Source organism: Nicotiana tomentosiformis, chromosome 3, assembly GCF_000390325.3.
Source record: "Nicotiana tomentosiformis chromosome 3, ASM39032v3, whole genome shotgun sequence".
Lineage (NCBI taxonomy): Eukaryota > Viridiplantae > Streptophyta > Magnoliopsida > Solanales > Solanaceae > Nicotiana > Nicotiana tomentosiformis.
The window spans coordinates 51,633,385-51,649,023 of record NC_090814.1 but is presented as its reverse complement, the minus strand read 5'-3'; the positions used below and the strand labels follow the sequence as shown (position 1 = coordinate 51,649,023).

The 15,639-nt window shown below is 41.7% G+C and overlaps 1 protein-coding gene across 1 annotated transcript; it reads right to left on the bottom strand.

Moving 5' to 3' along the window:
- Positions 1 to 12,105: 12,105 nt before the first annotated feature.
- On the bottom strand, positions 12,106 to 14,442 carry LOC117280422 (uncharacterized). Its single transcript, XM_070198419.1, has one exon. It carries the CDS (start codon positions 14,440 to 14,442, stop codon positions 12,106 to 12,108), a length of 2,337 nt encoding a protein of 778 aa, XP_070054520.1.
- Between the last annotated feature and the right edge of the window lie 1,197 nt (positions 14,443 to 15,639).

The following is a 15,639-nucleotide window of genomic DNA, read 5'->3' as shown; positions in this document are numbered from 1 at the left end:
ATAGCATCATGACTGGGAGTATGTGTACAATTAAGGCAAATACCTCAAAAGTGGCAAGAATAGCCCTATCATGTCTCAAACAAGTAGCACATAGCCTAGACATGATTTCTAACATGAATCAGAACTCAAAAAATCATACAAGTTTAGAAAACACGGATATAACGAGGCATGATAGCAAAATAAATCCTATAATAGTCTAAAAGCCACTTCAAATAATAAATACTCTTGTGCACGCACACACGCCCGTCACCTAGCACGTGTGCCAGCCCAATACATCTCATCTAACATAGTACCCATGGTTAATTACCCTCAAATCCAAGTTTAGATATGCTACTTACCCCAAACGCAGAGATTAATACTCCAAAAAGCCCTTCTACTGCGAGTTGACCTTCGAGCGACTCGAATCTAACCAAAACAACTTAATATCATAAATAGAAGCCACCATAAATAATTTTGAATGATAAAGCTAAGGTCTTGAATCAAATATGCAAAGTCAACCCCGAGCCCGCACCCCCGGAATCCGACAAAATTCACAAATTCTGAACACCCATTTAAATACGAGTCCAAGCATACCACTTTAATCAAATTCCAACGACATATCGACCCTCAAATCATCAAATCTCACACTCCAATAACATAGATTAATATCCCCAAATTTTACCTTAAATTCACATAAACTAGGTGTAATAATCAATGGGTAATCAATATCTATCATCCAAATTGAATAAAATTCACGTACCTCTTCAATTGCAGCAAAACGTCTCCCAAAAATCTCCCATAGACGAGCTCCAAAACTCCCTAAATGAGAAAACAACCAAACCCTTCGAATATATGGAGTTTGCCAGTGAATTCGTATCTGCGGTCACTTAACCGCATCTGCAGTTTCGCATTTGCAGTCTCAAGCTCGCATCTGCGAGATCCCTCCTTCAACCGACCAGCCACATATGCGGTCCCTCCTCCGCACGTGTGGGACCGCTTCTGCGAACCCCCTTCCGCATCTGCGAACTCCCAAGTCTCCATCCAAGTCCGCTTCTGCGCCCACTCGTCCGCATCTGCGTGCTCACATATGTTGCAACTCCCTCGCACCTCCGCTCTTCCCCAAATCCAGCTTTGGCCATTTCTGTGACTCCTTGCCCGCACCTGCGACATGTCCTCCGTAGGTGCGAATGCACCAGCTTCAGCAGTCCTTGATCCATGCAACACAAATCCAAACTAGCCGAAACCAATCCGAAACACACCCGAGGCTCCCGGGACCCCATCCAAACATACCAACAAGTCCTAACACACAATACGAACCTATTCGAAGCCTGAAATCACATAAAACAACACCAAAATCATGAATCGCACCCCAATTCAAGCTTAATGAAACTAATGAACTTTCAACTTTCGAAATTCATGCCGAATCACATCAAACCAATCCGGAATGACCTCAAATTTTGAGCACAAGTCCCAAATGACACAACGATCCTATACCAACTTTCGGAACTAGAATCCGAACCTGATATCAACAAAGTCAACTCTCGGTCAAACCTCAACCTTCCAAACCTCCAACTTACCAACTTTCGCCAAAAATGACCAAACCAACCTACGGACCTCCAAATCCAAATCCGAACACATGTCTAAGTCCAAAATCATCATACAAAGCTATTAGAATCATCAAAATACCACTCCAGAGTCGTCTACACAAAAGTCAAACTTTGGTCAACTCTTTCAACTTAAACAAACCCAATTCACTTTGAAACTTTCCCAAAACCAAACCAACCACCCCGACAAGTCACGAAACCTCAAATACACATAATTAAAGTATCAAATAGGGGAATGAGGCTAAATTAATCAAAACAACAGGCCAGGTCGATACATTCTCCCTCTCTTAAGCAAACGTTCGTCCTCGAATGGGTCTAGAATCATACCTAGAGTCTCAAAAAGGTGGGGATATATGTTCCGCATCTCCTGCTCGGTCTCCCAAGTAGACTCCTCTACCGACTGACCTCTCCAATGAACCTTCACAGATGTAATACTCTTTGACCTCAACTTTCAAACCTGCCGATCCAAAATGGCCACCGGCTCCACATCATAAGTCAGATCTCCATCTAACTGTACCGTGCTGAAGTCCAAAATATGTGACAGATCACCATAATACTTTCGGAGAATAGATACATGAAATGCTGGGTGAATTCCCGATAGACTAGGTGTCAAAGCAAGTCTGTAGGCCACCTCTCCAACTCTCTCAAGCACCTCAAAAGGGCTAGTATACCGAGGGCTCAACTTGCCCTTCCTCCCGAACCTTATCACACCCTTCATGGGCGAAACTCTGAGCAGAACCTTCTCACCCACCATATATGCATCATCACCAAGCTTCCTATCAACATAACTCTTCTGCCTAGACTGTACTGTATAAAGCTACTCCTAGATTAACTTGACCTTCTCCAAAGCATCATAGACCAAATTAGTGCCCGATAACCTAGCCTCTCCTGGCTCAAACCAACTAACTGGAGAACGACATCGCCTTCCATACTAGACCTCATAAGGATCCATCTGGATACTCGACTGATAACTGTTGTTTTAGGCAAAATTTGCTAACGACAGAAACTAATCCAATGAACCGCTGAAATCAATAACACATGCACGTAACATGTCCTATAAGATCTGAATAGTGCACTCACACTGTCCGTCCGTCTGGGGATAAAATGTTGTACTTAACTCTACCTGAATGCCCAACTCTTACTGCATTGCCCTCCAAAAATATGATATGAACTGAGTGCCTCGATCAAAGATAATGGACACGGGCACACTGATACGCTCAAATTACACCTTAATAAATAGTGTAAATCGGTCGATGTCAAATATAATAACCCAACTAGGTTGGGGTCAAATTCCACAGGGAATAGGTGTGAAAAGGTTACTTGAGTAGTGTGAAACTTGACTTAATTTGTAATTCTGTTCCGTTAGCTAAAAAAAGAATGTTGTAATTGAGTGAAATGAAGACAAGTAATTAATTTGATTAAGAAAACCAAGGTTGTGTCCCCATTGATGGAATGTAATGCTATCGGTATTAATATGATATATTTCTAATGGAAGGTTCTTTGATATGCAAATGGTTTCTAAGTGACTACCCAATATTTCCCAATAGTTGGGTAATATCTACTCTTTAAGATTTTCCCAAATGTAAAAGAGTTGCGATTGAAAATAACCAATTTATGCCAAATAAAACCCACTCATTCCTAGGCGATTCCATTAAACAAGGGTTAAAGCCTTGAGTTTTTGATATTCAACTCTACCAAACCCTAGCACACTTTTCCAAGTGAAGATAGAGTGAAATGGAATTAGTTAATGTTTACAACCACTAACATCACATGAAGCATACGAACTGAATAAATATCAACCAACCATTATATATATATATGAATAAATATCAACCAACCATTATATATATATTCAATGGTAAACACCCATTAACATTACACCCATCTAGGGTCCACAACCTTAGTAATTAAAACTAGCTACACATACTAAAATCTAAGAACAAAGCAATAAATAGAGTCATAATGGTTACAAAGGTACAAGATTCTTTCTTCAAAAGTCTCCAAAGCAATGGTGCATTCAATGCTCCAAAAGTAGTCTCTTTTTCTGACTTAGCTTCCCCACAAAGACCCTAATAAATTTATTTATAGTGGGATAAAAGTCAGAGCCAAAATTGGACAAAAATAACCCTGCAGAGCATTTATGCGACCGCATATTGGTCGCAGATCATGTATGCGGTCCGCTTATTATTCGAAATCATCGCATAATCTCATGTCTCCAAACCCAGCTCTTGACCGCATTTCAATTATGCGGTCCACATACACATTATGCGACCGCATATTCCTCCGTATAAGTGCTTCTCAGCTTTCTTGATTTCAGTTATGCGATCACTATATGGTCCGCATAATCGTTATGCGACCGCATAATGGGTCACATTTTTTTCTCTTCAGTTAACAACAATCTGCTTTAGCATGCGATGGTTATGCGATCCGCATATGCATTATGAGATCGCATACTTGCATCATTTCTGCCCTTTTGTGGCCTTTTGACTTCTTTTCCATGTTTTTGGGTCCTTAAGCCTCATGCACTGCAAAACACCAAAACTTTATAAGAATTAACTAAAAATGCATTGAAAGATGAGCTAAAGTCTATGTAATTGGTATCAAATGTGCCGAAATTCTACGGCACATCAACACCCCCAACTTAAACTCTTGCTTGTCCTCAAGCAACTAGAATAAAAATTATCCTATTCTAAACTCTTACCGACAATTCACGAACAGTTATGACCGAAGATGGTATTGACTGTCAGTTAACAAGCATGTAACTTCATTTATTGACCCTTCATGGAATACAAATATCACTTAACAATGTGACCAATCAACTTGTAAACTTTGAGCCTCAACCAAACTGACAAAATGTTACTCACAACTAAGTGCACTCGTATTCTACTTCAAGAACCTAACTTCTGTTAAATGTTGCAGTTCATGCGCGCTCATAACAAAGAAAATCCCCAACTCACACATATTTACAGGGGATGCAATCAAACACTCTTTCACTCGGAACGAAAGCTACATGTTACAAGTATGTCCATATGCTTGCCCTTATTTTAACTTGTTCCTATCTCAGGAATGATTGTCTGAAGATCACCTAGGACTTTTCACAGGTTGTAATGTAGGTTTCGGGATGGGTTGGATGAATATATGGGAACGTAGTGGCTATATCCTCCTTTAACTCTACATATACTTTGCTTCTTTACTACATAGCATTGATCGACCTCGAGTTACCGACAACGAATCACCTCAAAGTGTTTATTCAATTTCTACAAGAATCCACTTTTCTCTTTTTTTTTCTTTTTTTTTTAATATATAAATGCATTTCTTTTCGGAGCTTGAGTTTCTTCATATATATATACACTTTGAGGAACCATAAGTGTTTCTTCTACATATAGTGTCAACCTTTCCAATCTCCACTTTGTACCGGCACCCCCAACTTAGGCTTTTAACCTCATTCTTACCCGTTCAAGGAGGGTTAGGTTCAAAAGAAGGAATTATTTCACAATGGGGTAAATGTTTGTAATGTGGTAGCCAAAGAAACGGTTAAAGGCTCAACGGGGGTAACTAGGGTAATTTATGTACCGGGGAGGTCAAATTTTGGTCAAAATTAGCTAGCTGTCACAAAGATAGCCTAAGATCATCTCAGCACCCAACCATTAGCCTGAGATTTGCACAAAGAAACCAACCGGGCAAGTTCTAGACATCACAAGTTAAGTATGCGCATTATTTACACAAATCCTCACTCACTCACGATGCATGAACTGTTCGACTCAACATAGTTTCAACCTTCAAGTGAATGCAAGGCAACTCACAGCTTTTATCACATGATATGTAAGATTCTGAGTAAACCTAAAGTCAAAGAGCGAGCCTCAAGTTCACCAGAATGACTAACCATACAAAGTCAAATAAGGAAAGGTACAATTTATTCACCAAAAAATTTCCTTACATGCTTGAAACTAGACAATCACACCAAACAAGTCAAAACGTTCCATGCTACTTCCATGGTTCTACTATTACACCCTTGGAAAAGAACCTGGCGAAGAAAAACCAATGGGAATTTTTATTACTAGCTACCAGTCTATACTATTAAAGAAAAAGGATTTAAAGAAGAGGGATTTATGAAAAGGGATTTCATACAACTATTTACACAAAATATCTACCCCACCCCCAACTTTAAGAGCATGCATTATCCGCAATGCAGAAAAATTGAAAAGCAAAGTTTAGGGGCTTCCTGGGGCGCACTAGGCGCTCGGAGGGTCTGGAGCATGCTGGGCAACTGTGGGATCAACTCCAGACTCTGTAGCACTAGCAAGCGGAACCTCAGAATATGTGGTAGAGGTCTCTAAGGCTGGAGCAGGAAGCTCCACCTGCTGTATGGATGAAGCAGGAGTTTGGGAGCTGCTTGACTCTCCTAGTGATGCATGTGGGGTAGCTGGATGTGCCATGGCGACCATGTCAGCAAGTGAATGTGAAATTGCTTTTTGCACGCATGCTTCCTCTGCAACCTGAGCCTTTGTAGAAGCATCCTCTGTAGAAGCAGCCACTTGCTTACCTTTATAGTCTCGCTGACCCTCAGTTTCCTCTGCCAATGCTTCCTCATCGGTTTCCTCATCTTCAGTCACTCCGTCAACAGATTATCCTTCCGACTCTCCAGAATCCTCATCTAAAGGAGTGTCAATGTGGACAATGGCATGTGGAGTCTTTGAAGTCTCTGCACCCTGTGCCTTCGGGTCTGTCATGAGGTTGGAAAAGTCCAAATTTAGGCCCGGAATGGAGGTACTTGTACCCTGCTCACCGCCCTCCGGAAGGAGAGAAGTCAAATCGAATTCTAAGTTCTTCAGCTTGTGCAGCTCTGTTTTCAGCTTAGTAACATCTTTCCTAAGCTATGGCATATCTCCAACCTCGCCTCGCTCGACCTTTTCAAGTCGCACTTCAAAGTGCGTAAGGTGATCTTCATGTGATTTATGCTGTTGTTGAAGCACACTCATTAATGCTTGGATGGGACCCGATGCTTTCTTGATGAGTTTTGGTAGTTCCTTTGTCAGCCGGTCTTCCTTGGCGCTGGCATGCTGGGCTAGTAGACCCAGCTTTGTGATAGCTGGCAAGGAAAAAGGTGGTTGTGCACTGCTTGGCTGAGGCTGAGGAGTGGCTGAGGAATCAGCGGGAGCAGTAGGAGCAACAAGAGTGTCAGGCATTAATGGGAGAGTAGGTGCATGTGCTGGTGAGTCTGATGCATGAGGGAATGAGGTCTCAAGCTGGGTGTTCGTCTCCTTGTCTACTACATCACTTAGCCGAGTGATGTCAATGCACTAGAGAGCCTTTTCCATACGATCATGCTTCGGGACAGGTGGAACGCTTACAGCTTTGCAAAGAGCCGTGATCAAACATGGGAAAGGAAGAGAGGTTTGCTTTTGGTTTGCCCTGATTCCCAGCTCCTTGAAGATAATGTGTCCCACATCAATCTTGATGTCCGACATGATGCATGCAATTATGAGGGCCTTTTCAATGTTGATGTCTGTCTCATTCCTAGTCTGCATCAGACGGGAGCAAACAAAGCTGAGCCAATATCGGGCCTCCTGGGTGAAATCTCGTTTGTAAATCTTGTGGCGCGGGTCAATTCAGGAGGGGGTTCCTTTTGCTATGACAGATGCTATCCAAGCACGCTCGTTATCTTTGTTGGTTACTTTTGCATCATATTCAGCTGTGCCTGATGACTAGTCTTCAAAGAATAGATCATTGATTGTGCCTACGTCACAGAGAACCTGAACCCCTCGAACTAGAATGAAGACCAAAAATATCTTATTCTGCCTTTGCTCAGCATTTCTTGAGGCAGCATAAGAAGCATAGAACTCCCTCACAAGTGTTTCATTATAATCATCTAGGGCATCCGTGAAGATTCCCCATTTCCTCTTCTAAATGTTTTCAATTATGTGAGGGTAGTTCTCTTTCAGACCATTCAGGCTTAACTGCTTCTCCTCGAGAATGTTTCTTTTTTTTATCCCCTCTTTGTATAGGTTCCATGAGCCTAGGACCCTAAACCTCGAATCTTCCCTGCTCTTCTGCCTTGCTTCATCTTGTAAGTCAACTGATGGCAGGATGCCCGTCTATGCCCCCTTCTCTTCAGACTGGGAGGAGTGCTCAGAAGTGTTGCGGGTGGTTTCCGGCCGTTGACGTTTAGACTGTTGTGCTTGTTGGTTCGGAGTAGCTCTTTTCTTTCCACGAGTAGGTGGTGATCGTATTGCAATAGATTTCCTTGGTGCCATTCCTGCAATAAAAAGTGTGTGAGTGGTGGGCATAGCATAAAAAGTATGTGGAGTAAAAATAACATAGATAAATAATTTATGCGATGGGTTATGCGGTCTCATACCCACTATGCAGACCGCAAACTTATCGCAGAATTTCACACCCTAAACTTAAGGGAATATATGATCGCAAAAACCACCGCAAAACTAGTTTTGCGACCGCAAAGGGATTGCAGAATTTCACACACGAAAGGTAGTTTAACTGATTGTATTTGCGGTAGCTATGCGGTCCGCAAAACACCTTTGCGACCGCATAAGCGGTCGCATAAGTTCAAATCACTAGGCCTTCTAGGGTCTTGTTTGCGATGACTTTGCGGATCGCAACCCAATTATGTGGGCCGCAAAGATCATCCTCTTAGGTCAACAATGGTCAACCCTCCCACCTACACAATTCCCTACACTCGCAGGCAAAAATTTAACCACCAATCGCCCACACAGGTACCTACCACACATGTTTGAGAAAAAAAAATGAGATATGGAGTTCAAATGATGGACACTATGCAATAAATACACAAGAAAAAGAAGATAAAAAAAAGTGAAAGAGTCACATACCAAATATCGGAGCAAGACGAAGGTGAAATCTGAGTTATGAGCGAGGTAAATTCCTTAATTCCAATCCTTGATATGTGATATGTGTGCTTCATTAAAATGTTTTTGGCTTTTCTTTCGTTTCTTTTGTTTTTTTGTGTTTTTGATTTTGTGAGAGTTGTTAAGTGTTCGTGTGCGAGTGGGGTTGACAGTATGCGAAGGGTTAGGGATTTATACCTGGATGTTTTTCGGTGGGCAAGTGGTCGCATAACACATTATGCGATCGCATATGTGTTATGCGATGATTTTAGAGCTGTGTTATTTTACCTCCATTCTGCGATGCATTCTACGGTCGCATAACTGCTATACAGACTGTAGAACTTGAACTCTTACTGCAGTTTTTAGACCCAAGTTCCCTAAATTCTCTGACCGTGTTTGCGACAACTATGCGGTTCGCAAAGTCATTATGCGACCGCATAGTTGTCGAAAACCCCTGATCCACCATTTTGCTTTAGTCCTTGCACTCTGTTTCATGGTAAATTGGGCTACCTACACTCTAATACACACGTCAACCTGTTCAATCATTGACAACTAAAAAAAATAATTTTACCACACATGGGTTGCCTCCCAAGAAGCGTTTGATTTAACGTCGCGGCACGACGATGTTGTTCCCTTTTGGGCTACTCAGTGGTGGGGGTTGGAATATCCTTGAGAGCAATTTTGTCTACCAAGTTCTTCTCTCCTGTTGTGCCCAGGTAATGCTTAACCCGTTGGTCATTTACTTTGAAAGTGCGAAGTCCGTCCTCCGACTCTAATTCAATAGCACCGTAAGGGGACACATTCACAATTTTGAATGGGCCAGACCATTTGGATTTGAGTTTGCCCGAAAATAACTTGAGTCTTGAGTTGAAGAGCAAGAACAAGTCACCAGATTTGAATTCCCGCTTCAAGATCTTCTTGTCATGAACAAACTTCATTCGTTCCTTATACATGGCTGCACTCTCATAGGCATGGAGACGAAATTCTTCCATTTCGTTGAGTTATGTCATTCTCAGATTAGCAGCTTCAGCCCAGCCAAGATTCAACCTTTTCAGAGCCCACATGACTTTGTGTTCAAGCTCCACGGGCAAATGACACGCCTTACCAAAGACTAACCGGTACGGTGAGGTGCCAATGGGAGTCTTAAATGCGGTGCGATATTCCCACAACGCATCATCTAGGTTCCTTGACCAGTCGATCCTGTTTGCATTGACAGTTTTTGCTAGGATATTTTTGATCTCATTGTTGGAAACTTCAACTTGACCACTCGACTGAGGATGATAAGGTGTGTCCACCTTACGCTTTACGCCATACTTTTCGAGCAGCCCGGTGAAAGCCTTGTTGCAGAAATGAGAACCACTATCACTAAGGATGGCCCGGGGAGTACCAAACCGCGTGAAAATGTTCTTCCTTAAGAATGCGGTCACACTCCTTGCCTCATTGTTGGGCAATGCGATTGCCTCAACCCACTTGGAGACATAGTCCACTCCCACCAAGATATATTTCATGCCATAAGAACTCACAAAGGGACCCATGAAATCAATCCCCCACACATCAAAGATCTCGACCTCCATTACAAACTTCATAGGCATCTCATGCCTTTTAGAGATTGATCCTTGCCTTTGACATTGCTCACAAGCCTTGACCATTTGATTCGCGTCATGGTAGATAGATGGCCAATAATAGACACATTCACGCACTTTCGCGGTCATCCGATTTCCTCTATGATGACCCCCAACCGGGGAGTCATGGCATGCTTTGAGAATTGGCATTATTTCATCTTCCGGAACACATCGCCGAATGATGTTGTTGGCACAAATACGAAACAAGAAGGGCTCGTCCCAATAGTATTGCCTACACTCCCACAAGAACTTTTTCTTTTGATATGTTTCTAATCCATCGGGGACAATGTTACTAACCAGATAGTTAGCAATATCGGCATGCCAAGGAGCAAATGTGTCAGACAATGCCAATATGTTCTCATCTGGAAAAGCATCATTGATGTCAAAGTTCTCTTTTGGCCTCCCTGCTTCTTCAAGCCTAGATAAGTGATCCGCAACTTGGTTTTCTGTCCCTCTTCAATCCTTGACTTCAAATTCAAACTCTTGCAACAAAAGGACCCATTAAATCAATCTTGGCTTGGCATCCTTCTTCGCCATAAGATAGCGAAGAGCAGCATGATCAGTGTAGACTATCACCTTGGATCCTAATAAATAGGCCCAAAATTTTTCAAAAGCATAGACAATGGAAAGAAATTCTTGCTCGGTCATAGTATAATTCATTTGAGCACCATTGAGAGTCTTGCTTGCATAGTAGGCAAGATGAAGGATTTTGTTATGCCGTTGACCAAGCACCGCCCCAATGGCTACACCACTGGCGTCATACATGAGTTCAAATGGAAGAGACCAATCAGGTGTGACAATAATAGGTTCCGTGGTGATCTTTTCTTTCAACTCCTCAAATGCTTTGAGACACTTTTCATCAAATACGAACGTAGCATCTTTTTCAAGGAGCTTGCACATGGGGTTTGCAATTTTTGAGAAGTCCTTGATAAAACGCCTATAGAAGCCGGCGTGCCCCAAAAAACTTTGGACACCCTTTACTAAAATGGGTGGAGGAAGCTTAGAAATGATTTCAATCTTTGCTCGGTCAACCTCTATGCCTTGTTTGGAAATTTTGTGGCCCAAAACAATGCCCTCATCCACCATGAAGTGGCACTTTTCCCAATTTAGTAGAAGGTTTGTTTCTTCACATCTTTTGAGTACTTGTATAAGGTTGTCAAGACAATGCTCAAAGGAATCACCCACTACAGAGAAGTCATCCATAAACACTTCTAGGAAATCTTCCACCATGTCCGAGAAAATTGACATCATGCACCGTTGGAAGGTAGCCAGAGCGTTGCATAGCCCAAATGGCATCCGGTTAAAAGCAAAAGTCCCATATGGGCATGTGAATGTTGTCTTCTCCTGATCTTCCAATGCAATGCTGATTTGGTTATAGCCGAAGTATCCATCCAAAAAGCAATAAAATGACCTTCCCACTAGCCGATCAAGCATTTGATCAATAAAAGGCATAGGGAAATGGTCTTTGCAAGTGGCACTGTTGAGATTTCGGTAATCCATGCAAACTCTCCATCCGGTCACAGTCCTTGTTGGGATGAGCTCATTTTTCTCATTTTGGATAACGGTCATGCCTCCTTTCTTTGGCACACATTGCACCGGGCTCACCCAAGAACTATCGGCAATGGGGTAAACTACCTCGATGTCTAACCACTTGATGATTTCCTTCTTCACCACCTCCTGCATGGACGGGTTAAATCTTCTTTGGTGTTCCACACTAGGTTTGCTTCTTTGCTCCAATTGTATTTTGTGCTCACAGATTCCGACGGGAATTCCTCGGATGTCCGCTATTGTCCACCCAATGGCTTGTTAATGTTCCCTTACGACATTTAATAAATGATCTACCTGCACATCATTTAACAAGGAAGAAACGATTACCGGTAAAGTATTATTAGAGCCAAGAAATTTATACCTTAAGTGTGGTGGAAGTGGCTTGAGTTCAAGTTGTGGCGGCTCAATAATTGAAGGCTTTGCTGGGGGAGTGGCTCTATTCTCTAAGTCAAGAGAAAGCTTCTTTGGTGCGTAAGTGTAAGACCCACATCCTTATAATGCATTCATCGATTCCATGTACCCCTCCATGTTTTCACCATCGAAATTTACCAATATCGCCGCCAAAGACTCACCTAGGCATTCTTCTTCCATCTTTATTTCACTTGCGTCCTCTACCTCATCAACAAAATCAATGACTGAGATGCCTTCATATGCATGTGGCAACTTCATACCCTTATTTGCTTGGAAAGTGACCTCTTCATCATTAACTCGAAACTTGATTTCATTTCGTTCCAAATCCATAAGTGCTCTTCCGGTAGTAAGGAATGACCGCCCCAAGATGATAGGGATTTCTTTGTCAACGGCACAGTCAAGGATCACAAAATCGGTCGGAAGGAGGAACTTTACCACTTTCACTAGGACATCATCAATAATTCCCACTGGTCTTTTGATTGAACGATCGGCCATTTGCAACCTCATGCTTGTAGGTCTCTGCATGCTTAACCCCGCTTGCTTGTAAATGGTAAGTGGCATCAAGTTAATGCTAGCCCCATTATCACAAAGAGCCCTTGCAAAATCTCGCAAGCCAATAGTGCATGGAATGGAGAATGCTCCCGGGTCTTCTTTCTTTTCAATGGTGGTTGTTGCAATAATGGAGCTAAACTGGTGAGTCACATTCACCACTTCATTCTTGGTGGTTCTTTTCTTGGTTATCAAGTCCTTTAAGTATTTAGCAAAACCCCTCATCTCTTGAAAGGCTTCCACAAATGGTATGTTCACCGATAATTGCTTGAGAATGTCATAAAATTTCTCGAATTTGCTATCATCAACCCTCCTAGCAAGTCTTTGAGGGAACGGAGGGGAAGGTCTAGGAATTTCTACTAGAGCTTTTGGTGTCTCTTTCGCCTTTTCCTTTACCCTTTTATGATTTTCTTCTTGGACTTTTACTTCTTTTGGGATCTTTTCAACTTCAATAACAATACGCACTTCAACTTGTGCTTCAACCTCTTGCTCAAGATCATCTACTCCAACAATTTGTTCATTTTCTCCTTGAAGTACCTTTCTGCTTCGCGTGGTGATTGCCATGCAATGAGAAGTTGGACCACTCCCATTTCCTTTAGGGTTTGCAATTGTGTCACTTGGGAGTCTGCCCTTCGGCTTTGGATTATGCTCTCTTGACAAATCTCTCATTTGTATTTCTAGCTTTTGTATGGATACGGTGTGTGACCCCACAAGTTCGGCCATGTTTTTCATTATAGTGTCGCCTCTTTCTTGATTTTGCAATATTCTTTCAAGTATGCTCTCCAACTTGGACTCACTTGAAGAACCTTCCTTATAATACGATGAGTTAGAGTATTGCCCCTTTTGTGGAACATAAGGGTTTGAACTCCGGTTTGCATAGTTGTTGTTGTTGTTGCTCCAATTACCTTGACTTGATCCACCTTGATCATTGTGCCACTGTTGATGGCCTTGCCCTTGCGGGTCAGGCCTCCATTGATTTTGTTGGCGATAAGCACCTTGAGAATTATGGACATAGTTTGCCTCCTCGCAATCTTCGTTTGACAAGGGTTGCACATCTTCTACAACATTTACATTTTTAGTTTGGTTTTCAGGGAATATCTTGGTTAACACATGAATGTTTGTGGCAAGATCGGTAATTACTTGATCTCTCTCTTGGTTCTCCTTAATCATGTTGGTCAAAGAGGGAGTACCGTATGCAATTCCACCCGTGGTATCTTCCGAGTGCCAAGCTTGATTGTGTTCTGCCATCTTGTCGAGAATTTGTGTGATCCTTGTGAATGTTTTGTCCATAAACAATCCATCCGCCACATTCTTTGCTATGGATTGGTTCAACTGATCCAAACCCATGTAAAACTTTTCTAACAAGATTTTGTCCGAAAAACCATGATTAGGCGACCTCACTAGGTATAGCTTGAACCGATCCCACACCTCATGTAGGTGTTCTCCCGGTAGTTGCTTGAAGAAGAAAATTTTATCCTTGAGCTCGGATTTCTTGCTTTGTGGGAACCATTTGGCTAGGAAAGCACGAACTAGTTCAGGCCAAGAGTGAATGGAGTGAGGTGGTAGATTTTGGATCCATTTCCTTGCCTCTCCAACTAGTGAGTACTTGAATACCCTCAGTATTAGGGCATCATCTGACACGTTGTTCTGTTTGTGCATCGCACACACACCCAAGAAGTTTCTAAGATGTTGTGTTGGATCATCATCGGTAGAATTCCTAAAACACCCCTCTTCTTTAAGCATTAGGATCAAACCATGTTCCACTTTGAAGGTAGCAGCCTCAACTCGCGGAGGGACAATGGCATTTGTGTCCTCGATGCACTTATCTATATCCGTAAAAGGATTCCCTTCTTCGTCATACTCTGCCATGTTTATCTAGCACACTAAGCAAATCAAGCAAAGTATGATGGAATAAAAATGTGAATTAAAGCACATACCAAATAGTAATTTCAAGACCATATTCCCCGGTAACGGCGCCAAAATTTGATACGCTCAAATTATACCTAAATAAATAGTGTAAATCGGTCGATGTCAAATATAATAACCCAACTAGGTTGGGGTCAAATCCCACAGGGAATAGGTGTGAAAAGGTTACTTGAGTAGTGTGAAACTTGACTTAATTTGTAATTCTGTTCCGTTAGCTAAAAAAAGAATGTTGTAATTGAGTGAAATGAAGACAAGTAATTAATTTGATTAAGAAAACCAAGGTTGTGTCCCCATTGATGGAATGTAATGCTATCGGTATTAATATGATATATTTCTAATGGAAGGTTCTTTGATATGCAAATGGTTTCTAAGTGACTACCCAATATTTCCCAATAGTTGGGTAATATCTACTCTTTAAGATTTTCCCAAATGTAAAAGAGTTGCGATTGAAAATAACCAATTTATACCAAATAGAACCCACTCATTCCTAGGCGATTCCATTAAACAAGGGTTAAAGCCTTGAGTTTTTGATATTCAATTCTACCAAACCCTAGCCCACTTTTCCAAGTAAAGATAGTGAAAAATGGAATTAGTTAATGTTTGCAACCACTAACATCACATGAAGCATAAGAACTGAATAAATATCAACCAACCATTATATTTATATTCAATGGTAAACACCCATTAACATTACACCCATCTAGGGTCCACAACCTTAGTAATTAAAACTAGCTACACATACTGAAATCTAAGAACAAAGCGATAAATAGAGTCATAAAGGTTACAAAGGTACAAGATTCTTTCTTCAAAAGTCTCCAAAGCAATGGTGCATTCAATGCTCCTAAAGTAGTCTCTTTTTTTGACTTAGCTGCCCCACAAAACCCTAATAAATCTATTTATAGTGGGCTAAAAGTCGGAGCCAAAATTGGACAAAAATAACCCTGCAGAGCATTTATGCGGCCGCATACTGGTCGCAGATCATGTATGTGGTCCGCATATTATTCGAAATCGTCGCATAAGCTCATGTCTCCAAACCCAGCTCTTGACCGCATTTCAATTATGCGGTCCGCATATACATTATGCGACCTCATATTCCTCCGCATAAGTGCTTCTCAGCTTTCTTGATTTCAGTTATGCGAT

Coding starts and splice junctions, on each gene's coding strand:
- LOC117280422 (XM_070198419.1), bottom strand. CDS start 14,442: ATGGCAGAGTATGACGAAGAAGGGAATCCTTTTACGGATATAGATAAG.